This window comes from Mandrillus leucophaeus, unplaced genomic scaffold (genome assembly GCF_000951045.1).
Source record: "Mandrillus leucophaeus isolate KB7577 unplaced genomic scaffold, Mleu.le_1.0 Scaffold259, whole genome shotgun sequence".
Taxonomy (NCBI): Eukaryota; Metazoa; Chordata; class Mammalia; order Primates; family Cercopithecidae; genus Mandrillus; species Mandrillus leucophaeus.
Genome location: NW_012102687.1, coordinates 1,903,582 through 1,918,318, shown reverse-complemented (window position 1 = coordinate 1,918,318; position 14,737 = coordinate 1,903,582). Strand labels below are relative to the sequence as shown.

At 31.9% G+C, this 14,737-nt stretch overlaps 1 protein-coding gene across 3 annotated transcripts in view; it reads left to right on the top strand.

Moving 5' to 3' along the window:
- The window catches only part of FSTL5 (follistatin-like 5), an 825,267-nt gene that overhangs the window by 50,184 nt on the left and 760,346 nt on the right, over positions 1-14,737 (top strand). For all 3 annotated transcript variants that reach the window (XM_011983978.1, XM_011983977.1, XM_011983976.1), the window contains exon 2: positions 1,370-1,511. In XM_011983978.1, coding sequence (XP_011839368.1) covers positions 1,386-1,511 — 126 coding nt within the window. In that variant the 5' untranslated portion in view covers positions 1,370-1,385. The remainder of the gene's footprint in view (positions 1-1,369; positions 1,512-14,737) is intronic.

The window sequence follows — 14,737 nt, the reverse complement described above, 5'->3', positions numbered from 1 at the left end:
TGTGTGTGTGTGTGTGTGTGTGTGATTGTGCTGGTTAGCTTTGAGAAAGCTAAAAGTCAGTTTAATGGCCTGATGAGGTCAGAAGCATAACTGAGTGGACTAGGGTAAAAAAATGGATGGAAGGATGTATATAACTATTCCAGAAATTCAAAAAGTAGAGGAGAGAAATTACCTTAAAACATAGGCCATTTACATCTGTCTAAAGATGGAAGAAAATAATTGAGAAAGGGAGTTGAAAATTCAGTCAAGAACCAGACTCAGTGGCTCATGCCTGTCACCTCAGTGCTTTGGGAGGCCACGACAGGAGAAGCACTTGACACACCAGGAGTTCAAGACTAGCCTGGACAAGATAGTGAGACCCTGTCTCTGAAAAGTAAAAATAAAACATTAACTGGATCTGATGGTACACACTTGCCATTCTACCTATTGGGGAGGCTGAGATAGGAGGGTCATTTATGGTGCCATTGCACTCAAGCCTTTGAAGCAAAATAAGACCCTGTCTCTAAAACAAACCTGAAATACAGCATAGAGCAATGTTAATCAATTGATTACGTTTCTCAAGGAGTCAGACATAACAGATTGACTTTGACAGAAGAAAAACTCCTCTCTGTCACAGTAGGGAAGGAGGTGTGTTGGCGAAAGTGATAAAGCAGGAAATACGTGAACTCAAAGTTTAGATTTGTATGTTTGGAAAGGACTTAGTATTTATACAATAATAAGTTTATGCCATTTAACTTATTTATATACAAAAACGTAGAAAGGCTGAAGTAGACATAATGCTTTTAGTTTAAAGCACTTGTAAAGCAATTTTCTAGGAAATGCCTTTTTAAATACTGAAAAAGTACATTAGTAACTAAATATAATCCACCTGCATAGCTTCTGTTGTACTCAGTTAATTTATTAAGTACTGCCTATCATAGACTATCTTATTAACTTCTCATCAATATTTACCAGTGAATTATAATAACTATGTCTATTAATATTTGTTCATCAAACATACTCAAATAAAAGTTCAATATTTATATATTAATAATTGTATTCTGTACAGATAATTAGAAAATTAAGTATAATGCAATATTTTCTCTATTTCCCCTTTTCTTTCAACCTTTTCTTATTAACTCTTTTCTTACCACATTTTTATCAGTCCCTATATTTCTTCTTATTTCATATTTTGTCTGAATAAAAAAAGTATTTGTTATGATCAAAGGAATAATCTGTATTTGGAGATACTTTTCATTTCCCTTGGCAACTACCAGCAAGTTTTCATTAGGTTAATGGAGATTTATATGTGATATTAAATATTTCATGATACATGTTTTTCAATATATAATTCATTTTCTCTGATTCCTTGCAATTTTAATTTTGACAGGTGAAAAGCAGTAAGGATGTTTAAGTGTTGCTCAGTTGTCTTGATTCTTGGATTCATTTTTCTGGAATCGGAAGGAAGGCCAACAAAAGAAGGAGGATATGGCCTTAAATCCTATCAGCCTCTAATGAGATTGCGACATAAGGTACAGTCAATATTCTGCATCTGCTCGTAGTGCCTGCCAATTATAAACTAAGCTATTCATTTTCTGGTTTATTATTCACTTAGGTGCACTTATTTGAGAATATACTTTCAGTAGTTTCCATATGATTTTTAAAATGCACATTTTAATACATGAAATAGCAGTGAATTTGGAAATTTACAATTTCGAGATCTACTTCTTAACAAAGAATAGAGATGGACCATTAAAAACATAATTATTAGAATTTACATAGAATAATACTAATAAATTTGTAAAGAAGTAAATATAAAACCCAATCTACCAGATAATTTATATTACTCCCATATTAATTGTGATTTTAGAAGATTTTAAACTAAATAACTGTTCCTATGTTTCACTTTGTTATAAGATAAACACAAAGTTATCTACACCATCTGAAGATATATAGGTTGGCAAAGGATTTGTTTCCATAGAAATTATTAGAAAATTTCATAATATGGGGTTTTCTAATGTTGGACAAATACTCCACTTTGTATGTTAAATGTTTTGAAGTATAAAATAAACTGATATTTAGGCATATAATAAATTATAAACATTAAATACTTATGATAAATTAAGCTAGTATTTTATTTTAATAGCACTCCATGATACTGAAAATAATATTCTAAACTTTTTATTAAATCACATAACATTTTATAATACATTTTTGAGTTTTAAGAAAGTAGGAAAAAACATCAAAAATAACATACTAATTATGGGAGAAAACTTTATATATCAGTAACATTTCTTATTCAACTTGTCTATAAGAAAGACTTTTGAAATAAACAAATAGATTTTTTTTTTCCTTTGGAATTAATATATGCATTTACGCTGCATATATTTTTGCTGAAATTATTTTGTAAGTATCAAATATTTTGATAAAATAGCCAATCTTTACTGGGACTTTTGTGTACCAGACATTAAGCTAAGCTCTTCAATGTATTATCTGATTTAATCTTCAAAACAATCTTATGAAGAAGTAACTATTTTCATTTTATAGGCAATAAATTAAGTCATAGAAGGATGAAGGAATTTTCTAAATGCACACATTTATTAAATATATTAATTGGTACAAAATGAAGGATAGATTCGATAGCCAACAAAAAAGGAAGTATAATGTAAAAATATACTTTAATGTCAAAATCATTGCAAAAATTCAGTTACATGTGAAAATAAATAAGTTTTTAAAGTTTCTAGTCTTGACATATGCAATTGGAGAATTGCCCTTGACCTACCACTTTTCAATTATCATTGCTTTCTCCTACCTCATGGACTAATAATCAGTTTTATCCCCAGCCGAAGTTTAGAAATAAATAACTTAATGTTCTCAGAACACATTATCAATACAGCAATTTGGTACATGTTTTTATGTACCCATTGAATATTTATTCTGTGCTGTTTGTCTGCCCTAAGTTATATGTCTTGAAATGAGGAATTATGCTTTACTTTCACATCCTTTTATTTCTGGTGCCATGAACATAAAAGACACTGTTTAATTAAATCAATGGTGGAAAAATGACAGGTAGAATGCATGATGATGCTTTTCTGATTATTCTCTTGCTAAATATCATACCACTGGTTTTAATGTGTTAGTATATACATTTATAAACAAACTATTTTCTATTGAGTTTGGATGCTAAAGAAAAACTTAAGTGTTGAGATTTAGTAAAGCTTTAAAGAAATAACACACTGAGTTAAACTTGTTTGAGAAGTGGTAATACCTACCAAAAATCATGTAAGTCACCTTCTACTCTTTTATATATCTACATGTCTTTACCACTAAATCGTTAGAAATAATATATGACTGTTGGCTTTAAAAGCAGAGATAGAGAATGCCTGTTCATACCTAACTTTCAAACAACTTTGAACAGAGATGAGATTTGGTGAATGTGTGTGTGTCTGTTTGTGTGAGAAAGTGGATGTTTCACAGGAATGACTAGGAATCCTGGGTTGTAGAAGTCCCTGTAAAAACCCCATCTTATACTTTGTACTCATTGTCAACCCTCATATTCAGCCCTCAGGAATTACCTTCTTTTCCCTGACACCTTGAGGATTGTATTAGAGCTTTTATTTTTGTTTGTGTCAGTCAAGACTAGGATCCCAGAAATTTCTGGCCTTCCTTTTCCCACTGATTCCCATTATGAACCCATTGGGTTCATACATCACCTTATTGGTGAGACCTTACCAAACCCTGATTGAAAATGGAAAGCCAAAAACATTCCCTATCAATTTCTTTGATTTGTTTTCGTCCACAAAACTCAACGCCATTTGTCAAGACATATATTTTACTTATTTTTTAGTTTGTTGGATGTTTTCTTTCATTAGGATGTGAACTACTTTTCATCTTGCTCCAGAACAAGGATAGTATTGGGCACATGGTATAGGTTCAATAAATATATGGCGAATGAATGACTTTATCAGATGGCTATAATAAGACTGAAAACAAGATAACATGTGTATCATATATACATATATATTTTTTTATTTATATAGTTATTAATTAAAATAAATAAAATTTCTTATTTATCAGAATAAAGTCAACAGAATACTTCAAATTTTTAAAATAAATTATTTTAATAGCATCATATAAATTAATTTTCTCCTATTCATTATTTTTAACCTGTATGATTTATTTAAATTGCAAAAATGTACATATTTATATTTTTAAGACAAATAATGCAAAATCCATTTGGATTAGATTTTGCTAATGTTAAATATTACTTATAGACTAGAAAAGTATAAATAATACACAAAATAGATCTCCAGGTCTGATAAATCATGTTTTACATTTTTCCTAGAAGAATGTAAGTACTTTGAATCTAAACGAATAGAAAGAGAGCTCATTTTTACCAAATACTTGTGTGGCAGCCATATAATGAATCCAATTTTGGAATCGAAAAGGAAAATATGAGACCTGTTTGTCAGATTACATTGAAATATTGTAGATACAAATATAAACATATGCAGGCATATCATTTACAACTATAAACATAAATGTAATTGAAAATTTGTATCTTGAAATAAAAATGAATGACACAACAATGTATCATGCTAATTATAGAAGTCTTACTTATAATCCACAGATAAGAGAGGAAGCCGATCATATGTTTTATCCCATGTGTTTACTCAACAAGCATGTATGGAATGTCGTATGTTGGAATTCATTCACTCTCTAGATTTGTAATATGCAATTACCAAATCCAAATTCCAAAAGAGGATTTTATTTACCACTTTAACTTAAACATTGCATACTCATATCATGCTAGGTGGTTTTATATACATTAATTGTTATAATTTATGTAATAATCCTGGGATATAGGGAATATTATTCCTGTTTATTCACATGACATTATTAAAACCCAGAGAGGTAAAGTAACTTTCCCAAGGACAAGAGAAAACGACAGAACTAATGAGATCGTTAAAAGCAGGTAAAAGCAAAGGTAGGACAGACATAGGGAAGAAAAGGCCAGAAAAGAAATAAAGATAATGATGATAGTAAAGCAAAATGACATTGACCTCAGGAGAAATATCTTATGTTCTTTCAGTTTGTTTCTCTTGTTCCTCCATAAGCACAACCATAGAATCCCCATGTCCATTTCTGAAATGAATGTCTTCTCCTGATGGTTGTGCAGTCCTCATTTAGGCCAACCTCCCAATGAAGACTCACTGGGAAGCAATACTTAATTATCCTCATTGCAAGTCTGTGACCCAAACTCTGTGTGTGAGCACAGTATAGTAACTATTGACAGTCTTGTGCATTTGTGAGAAAGTTCCTTGGACACTCACAAATTTTGAGCCGTCTTTAGAATGAGTGTGCTCAGAACAGCCATGATGAACTTGACTTAACATGTTGCCAGGCACTGACTGTAGAGCAGGTACTCTGTTAGCTATATTCCATATATTAGGTTACTTAATTATGTGAATATTCTCATGGCATAAGTGATTTTATTGCTATTTTTGTAAATTGGGAAACTGGAGTTCACAGATATTTACTAATTACTTAATGTCACAGCTGGAAAGCCAGACAGCAGTATCTGGAAATACACAGTCTCAATAACTTAATCGAGGTTACAGAATGAGTATGTTTGTAGTAATATGGCCTGTACGCAATGTATTTCCTGTTCTCCCCACATTCATGTGATAGTAACATAGGCTTACATGTCTTGGCACTTTTGTGCTTGGATAGGACCATGTGTCTAGTTCTGGCCAATGAGTTGGAAACAGAAGTGCCATGAAGTGCTTCTGGGCTGAATTATATCATAATTCACATTGGATCACAAATGTAAAATCTTCTAGAACTCTCTTTTTTTCTGAAGCATTGCAAACAGCATCTGGTCAAGGTAGGGGCTACTTAACTATTCCAAACTGCCTAAATAACTATTATGAGTAAAATATCCTGACAATTAGAGATTGTCGTGGAATAAGAAGTGAAGGGTTTTAAATCACTTCACTTTGTACATCATTGAGATTTGGGAGTTGTTGGTTATTTCTTTAAAACCTTAGCTTTGTCTGCAATCAAGACAGAACTAGAACTTAAACTCACATCACCTTATTACAAACCCTGTGTTCCTTTTTTCTTTACTATTTGGGGTCCCTGTTTCATTACTACTCTTGGCCTTTTCTTCTTCTCATTTCTCCATTATCCCTTTCTTCTCACTACTTGATTGGTTGTAATTTTCCATCCCAGTTTAATCTCTGGCTATATTTATAATGATGTAATATATATGTATTAATAGTTCAGTGTATTAACATGTATCTAATTGGTTGCTGGTAAATCCTTCTGGGGTCAGTAACATAGCTTACAACCTTTTCTCTTACCTACAGTGCTGATCATACTGCTGCATTGTTTGCTGATGATTATAATCAAAGTCAGGCTTCAGGGAAGATCTTATGAGGACAGACAAGAGTGTTCTTTGAGTATACCTAGTGGCACCAGTTAAAGTCCTTAAAATGTGTTTATCTCTATTTAACCAGACACTACTATGTCCAACTTTGTAGTGCAGAGCTACCCCTGCAAATCTAAATTGACTTATGGTTCCCTGACTTACTAAATCAAAATGTTTATCTGTGAGGGTAGCTACTGAGTAAAAGGGGCAAAGAGTGTACATGGTTTAGTAATTCCTAAGAGGGTTGCTATTTATGATAGTACAGTATAATTCAAAGAATTCCTTTGTGGGATGTGACTTTTTTAACTTTTGGTATTAAAAGAGTGATAGATGTGGATTGTTGAAAACTGGCACTAGAGAACTCTAGGGAAAGAGACAAACATTAAAGAAAACATCAAAACTTGGACTGCTTAGAGGCTGTGAACCTTCAAGCCGATTCAGGAGCATTAATTCCTGACAGAAAAAAAATTTGCTATCCCTTCTGAAATATGTGATTGCTGGCAGCATATTCAAGAAAGGTCTTTAAAATGTTAATGTATTTTGCAGAGGTCGGGAAGCAATGTGGACCACCATCTGAGAGCAAATATGTCCATGGTGAGAGGAGTTAAAAGAATATTAGTTAAAGAATTAATTAACTAAATAGTAAGGAGTATACCAATTAATACATTGATATGTTTATTCTGTATATACCAAAAAGGCTGAATATTATTGATAAATCTCATAATTTTTTCTGATAAAATAAATTATGTTTGAAAAATTTATTTTTTTCTGACAAATTATATCTCATTATTAAATGACACCATCCTATCCCTGTTTTTGTGATTGTGCAAGAACTATTGAAGAATAATGAAAAAATCGGAGTCCTAGGTTAACAAGATCAAAGTGCACATAATAGTCCCATATTTTTTATAGATGGGAAAAATGAATCTAAGAAATATTTGAGTTTCAGCAAGAATGCTTTCACGGTCATTTAAGAGGCCTAGGCAAAAATCTAATCACGAGGATGTTTGAAAAAGTTTCAGTTATGCAAGATGAATAAGTTCTGGATATCTAATATACAGTATGGAGGCTATCATTAACACTACTGTATACTTGAAATTTCTTAATAGGGTAGATCTTAAGTGTTCTCACCACACAAGCATACAGAAAGAAAATAAATGGTAAATACGTGCGGTAATGGATATGTTAATTGATGGTGATGATCATTTCAGAATCCATACGAAACATCAAGTTGTACATTTTAAATATATACAATTTTCTGTCAGTTTTACTTAAATAAATCTGGGGAGGGGAGAAAATATTAAAAGCAACTCATTTTATTAGAAATGCTCTCTACCTGGATTACCCATAGGCTAGATGCTTTTTTACTGTTAAAATTATCATGCTAATTGCCTGAAAGGAACTCTGTATTATAATGATGATTCCGTTGACAAGGGGTAGTATTGTTTTTTAACTGAGCTCCTCTGTCCTCTTTTCACCTTTCAAGCTCTAGTCAGGAAGGGAAACACTTAAGCAAGCTTTACTTCAGTGAGTGACTGAATAATATCAAGAATTGTGAAAGGTCTGAGATTTTAATCCTCTTTGCAAGCTCTTAAAATAGCCTGTCACACATAGTTTCATCAGTAGTGATAGAAAACAAAAGACTCCTGGGTCAAAGACAAAGGGCAGTTCATTCTTCACAGTAGTAGCGGTAGCCAGTGTCATCATTTGGGCTAGTTTTGTAAGCCCAGTTTCCACAGGGCAATGCAGGTTATACTAGTGCACACCATAGAGTATGTTATACGAGAAGATCTGTGAGTTGAAGAACACCAGGTTTGTTGTATGAGCCTGTTTGTTCTTTGCTCTAGAGAAAAACATTCTCTTTATTATAGGGGACAGTAAGTGGTCATTTCCTTTGTTCCAAGTGGAGATACAATTTCCATCTTACAAGGCTGTGAATACAGTAGCCTTTTGCTTAAGAGAGAGACATTTTCTGTATGTTCTAAGACTTTGCTATATAAGCATCCTGGAACAGAGAGATGGTCCAGAACAAATGGAGGTTACTGTCTCTGCTCACAAGATGTGCAGAAACATTAGAGACCTATAGAGAAGTGGCTACCAATACACATTGAGAGTACCACCTATTACATACTGGAGGTCACAATTGCCACTAAATACATTTGCTTAAGGCCAAAGCTAAACGCTGTGTGCACAGAGTTAATCTGAAAACCAGGTATTTGTTTACAGTTTCATTCTACCTTTTACCTAGTTTTGTCCTTTTAAGAGTTTTAAGAAAATGCAAAGTTTTGTTGACCTTTGAATGTGTTGTTTGCATGTTTATTCCTTCAGGACAACTTTATTTGCTATTCTAGAGAAAACTGGCATTCAGTGGACTGAACTGCTTTGCTTAACTAAAGCAAGTAAATAAAGGGATATATCTGACTTCTAAAATTCTCAAGATAAAGACCTACTACAGAAAATGGTCTTTTGATCTTTGACAATGCGTTCCCAAAACAATATTATTATTATAGTTCTGTAGGTGGTATGCAAAAACAGTTGCTCTTTTACACCTTTATAACCCTACGTTAAATATTTTGCTTAAAGCTTTAAAAGTAACCATAACTTGACAAATAGAGCTGCTTTCTTTTGCAAGTTTGAAGTTTTGAAATGCTAAAAAAGTGTTGCATTATCATTCTATTTACATCTATTCAACACAAATAAGTCAAAGTAGGCAAATAAAGTCAAATGTGTATAGTATATTAAAGCCAAGCTTCTCAGGAGTCCAGAACACTCCAATTATGTGCCAGCCTTTGGCACATACCATGTTTTCTACTACCCAAATACAAATTTTCAAGTGACCTGAAACACAACACTTTCTCTTACCCCACTCCCTCTTTCTATATTTTATATATATATATATAAAAAAAAACAAAACATACATAATTGTTTCAATAGTTGAAAAACTATGTGGATTTACCCTTGTTTCCAGGAAGAGTCACTGATCCTTTTACATATAAAGAAGCATCAGAATATTAGGACGTAGGTGAGTTAAGTAGGTTACTGTTTAATTATTTTTTTTCTGCTGGACTTCCAAAGTCTTTTTACCATTAGATCTCTTTGTCTTTTCTCACAATTTCTGTGGAAACAGTAGTGCTAGATCATAATGATTAGCTAAAGAAAAACCATCAACACACCCAAATCTGCATTAATTAAGCACTTTGCAAAGTGCTTCCACTTATTCAAAAAATAAAATATAGGTGTGGTTGTTTTCAAGAGGCCTCTATGTGGATACTCCAAACACGTATATGTAGGAAAAAGGGTTATGAGTTAAAAATAGGTGAATGAATAAAGATATGTTTTCTAATCATTGATATTGATCCATTGGCAAGTTGGCATTTGCTGTCACTCCTTCAATGTGTGAATTGATAAGTTATTTTCTGCATGTTTTATTATTAAAAATTCCATTGTGACTTCAATTAGCAAAGCTCTGTGTTACAAATGAAAAGAAATATTCTGGTTTATGAGCTTGACATTCAGCATGTTTAAGAGATTATAGTACACAAGCCAAACTGAAAGGGTTTTATTTGTAACTAATATTATTTATTCCATTATTTCTTATCTTAGTTCCTTTGCATATGAACTGAGTTTTATAAAATAGTAGAAATATTCCTTTAAAAAAAAAATGTAATACAGATGGGAAAACCAAGAGCCTGAGAGACAGAGATTTTTAAGTTGGTGATGATACAGCCAGATACTTTTCAGCTGAGAATAGAACCCCAGATTTTCTGTCTTCCAGAACCATTGTTTTCCTTTAAAGCTCTCTCCCCAAATTAACGCTTTTCTTTAAGTTCAGCTTTTAACAATGAAAAATGCGCATTCACTCATTATTTCAGCAAATATTTATTAAGTACCTACTACTCATGAAGTACTGAATAAAACAGTTCAAATCCAGTTCTTAAATACACAGCTTGACTTGCACTGATTGCTGTTGAAACAAACATCTCCAATGAATTGACTGAAAACATACTTCAAAACCTTATTTAGATGTGCAACAGAGGGATAGTTCTTCAGGGGGAGCCAATGCAAAGTTTGCTTTTTACGAGGTAGTCTACAAGAAAATAAATGCCAGTGATTAAGTATGTTTGCCAGACTGGTACAAGAAAAGCATGCTTAGTCTAAGACGTTGAACTAGCCACCTGGCTGTCTGAAGGCGATTGTGTGTTTATCAGCTGTGTGGGTTAAAACCATGGCCCCTTTCAATGGTGAGTCTGTTACTCATAATACAGTCAGTAAGTAGAAACACCCGACAATAAATATCTATTTCCAACAGGCTGTCAAAATCATGCTCTCATCTGTTATCAGAAATGCCAGCAGTTTGGCTTGTTTTCTCTTGAGTTAAGGGCCTCTTTGCTCTTTCTCACTGTTTTTTCTAAAACAAACATTGTTTTTAGAGAATTTTAGGTTCACAGCTAAATTGAGCAGAGTACAAAGAGTCACTCTATACCCACTTCCCCACACATACACAGCCCTCTCATTATTAACATCCTGTATCAGAGTGGCACATTTACAGTCAATGAATCTACATTGAATACACATTATCATCACCCAAAGTCCATAGCTTATAATAGGGTCACTCTTTGTGTTTTATATTCTAAGGATTTTGACAAATGTATAATGACATGTATCCACCACTATAGTATCATACAAAATAGTTTCATTGCCCTAAATATCTGTGCTTTGCCTCTTCATCTTTCGTTTTCACCAAACATCATATAGTTGGAATCATACAGTATATACCTTCTGAGACTGTCTTCTTTCATTTAGTAATATGCATTGAAGTTTTCTCTATGTATTTTCATAGTGCAATAGCTCATTTATTTTTAGTGCTGAATAATACTCTATTTTCTGAATGTACCGCAGTTTGTTTTTACATTCACTACTAAAGGACATCTTATTTGCTTCCAAGTTTTGCCAATTATGAGTAAAGCTGCTATAAACATCCCCATGCAGATTTTTCTGTGGACATACGTTTTTAACTCTTTTGTGTAAATACCAAGGAACGTGATCACTGGATCATATGGTCAACATACGTTTAGTTTTCTAAGAAACTGCCAAACTGTATTCTACAGTGGCTGTACAATTTTTCATTCCTACTAACAATGAATGAGAGTTCTTATTGCTCCACTATCCTCACCAACATTTGATGTTGTCAGTATTTTGCGTTTTGGCTATCCAAATAGTGGATGCTATAGTTTTAATTTTCTATTCCCTAGTGACATAGGATGTTTAATATGTATGAAAACAGAAAATGTATTTTGTCAATTGTGTATCTTTAATGATAGTGTCTGTTCAGCTCTTTTGCCCATTTTATAATTGGGTTGTCAGTTTTATTTTTGTTGTGTTTATCAAGTTCATTGTATATTTTGGGTAACAGCCCTTTATCAGATATATCTTTTGCAAATATTTTTTCTCAGACCGTAGTTTGTCTTCTCATTCTTTTGTCAGTGTTTATTTCTATAGAAGAAATTTTTAATTTTAATGAAGTCTAGCTTATCAATTATTTCTTTCATGGACTGTGCCTTTAGTGTTATATTTAAAAGGTTGTTACCATACCAATGGTTATCTAGATTTGCTCCTACATTATCTTATTTTTTGTGGATCATAAATTTGTTGTGAATACATTCTTGCCAGGGCAGGCATAACATTTTTATTGAAAAGTGTTTGTATTCTATTTTAACAATACAAACTATGAATAATTCATTTAAATTAATGCTGAGAACTTCAAATTTGATTCTGCCTGAAACAGTAGTTTTATACAATTGGACATTTTATACACTTTAATATTTCTTCAATTCAATTATTTTCCTTTTCTTAAATCCTTTGGATTTATGTAGACACTTAGTGTGCTATAGTTAACAATAACTTATTGTATGTTTCAAAATAGCTGAAAGAAAATATTTAGAATGCTACTACACTAAGAAATGATACATGTTCGAGATGATAACTATCCCAGTTATCCTGATTTGATTAAGTGTTGTATGCATGTATCAAACTATAATATGTACCTAAAAAATTATACAATCATGTCCTAATAAAGAGAAAAAGAAGCAAAAGTTCTTCTGTTTTATCATCTTTAAGTTTTATAGTTTTGTTTTTTGCTTTTAGTTCTATGACCCTTTTTGAATGAATTTTTGTGAAGTATTTAAAGTCTGTGTGTGGATTCTTTTTGTTGCTGTTTTTGCATGTAGATGTGCAGTTGTTCCAGAAACATTTGTTGAAAATACTATCTTTGCTCGATTGTATTGCTTTTGCAGTTTTTTCCAAGATCAGTTGGTTATATTTATGTGATTTTATTTCTGACCTCTCATTATGTTCTATTGATATGTTTGTCTGTTCTTTCACCAATATCAGACAGTCTTATTTACTATAACTTTATATAATAGTAAGTCTTGAAGGAGAGTATTGCTAGTCCTCTGATCTTGTTCTTTTCTTTCAATATTGAGTTGACTATTCTGGGGGTTTTGCCTGCCTAACCTAACCAGTTTATTGATATCCACAGATAACTTTCTGGGGTTTTGACTGGGATTTCATTGAATCATTTTGCATTAACTCATTGCATCCCAATCATTTTTCATACAATGGACAGCCCAGATGTGACATGAATATTCTCTCAGTCTTGAGCAAAAGTGTGTATTTTTGCAAAATACATCAATATATAGATGCATGAAGATACAGAATATCATCATCCCCTCAAACATTTCTCTCAGGCCTTTTCTCTGTCAATCCCTGCTTCCATTTCTTCTAAGGCAACCCATGTTCTGATTTTTTTTTTTAACTATGATAAAATTTTATCTGTTTTAAGATTTTCATGTAAATGGGATCATACCATATAGCAGATTTATGTAATATATTTTTCACTCAGAATAATATTGAGATTCACCTATGCCATTTTGATTATCAGTAGTACATTCCTTTTTATATATCCAGTTAGAGGACTACTACCCAGTGTAGATAACTGCACTTTTTGTTTTTTGGTTATTTTTGTCTTCAGTTCCTTTTACTATGTTGGAAACCGGATTGGGATTCTTATAAATAAAGCTGCTATGAACATCCTTATGCAATATTTTTGTGGTTATTGCAGTTTCCCTTGGGTCAATACTAGGAGTGGATTGCTGACTCATAGTGCAGGCATTTTTACTAATAAGAAACTACCAGAACTTTTTCTATAGATGTACAATTTTACATACCCAATAGCAATGTATGAAATTTCCAGGTGGTCCACATTTTTGGCAATATTTACTGTTTCGGTCTTTTTAATTTCAGACGTTCTGGAGATTGTGTAGTGTTATCCATTGTAGTTTTAATTTAACTTTCTTGTTAACTAGTAACTTCAAGCTTTTTTCTTTCACATTCTGATTTTTCATAAATTTTCTTTTGTGAAGTGTCTGCTCGAATCTTTTGCCATTGTTGTAAATTGTTTTCCTGTTCATTTTTAACTTGTTGAAGTGCTTTACATCTTATTAACACTACAAAGTATATATAATTATTTATAGAAATGCTTATTTTATATCATTGTAAAATTTTAAGCTAATTAAAGCTACTGTTTTCCAGTTTAATATAATTTTATAGAAAACAGTGTTGATTATGACAATAAAAGGTCCATACTTGGACAGAAATTTTAAACATTTAATAATAAATTAATTGAAAGATATAACTTGATACAAGTTACATATGATTAAAATAATTGTATATCTTATTGAAATCACTTAAATATTACATATACACACAAATATATACATGTACACACATAGATATACACACACCATATTTATTTCACTAATATTTCATTGCTAAAAAAAGTAGAAATTCCTCTTCTCTATTGCAGTCAATTTATCAGCCACTAAGGGTAATCAGTTACATCCAATTTAAGATTTAAAACATACTTCCCTGATATATTATCGCTATAACTCATTTATCTGAGAAGATTAACTATACGCAAACTAGAAATGGCAGAAATAACGTTGAAAAAAGTAAATTAAATCTCTAGGAAAAGCAATAGTAAAAAAAGATGTAACTGTTGTAATGAGAAGATATCTCTTGCTTTATCATCTTGTATTTTAGATTTTAACAAGTCTTAAAAACGAACTGCTATTTCATCTTAAAGAATAAAACAACAAAGGATAACCAATCCTACTGAGTTCTACATTTCTGTAGGTATGATGGGTGGCAAGTGTTAATATAGATTCAATCATGTATCACTCATTGTATCACTTTCATTTCATCAATTGAATGTTGTTAACTTCAAAAAATTTTTGTATTAATCCTATGACTTTATTTTTTATTTAT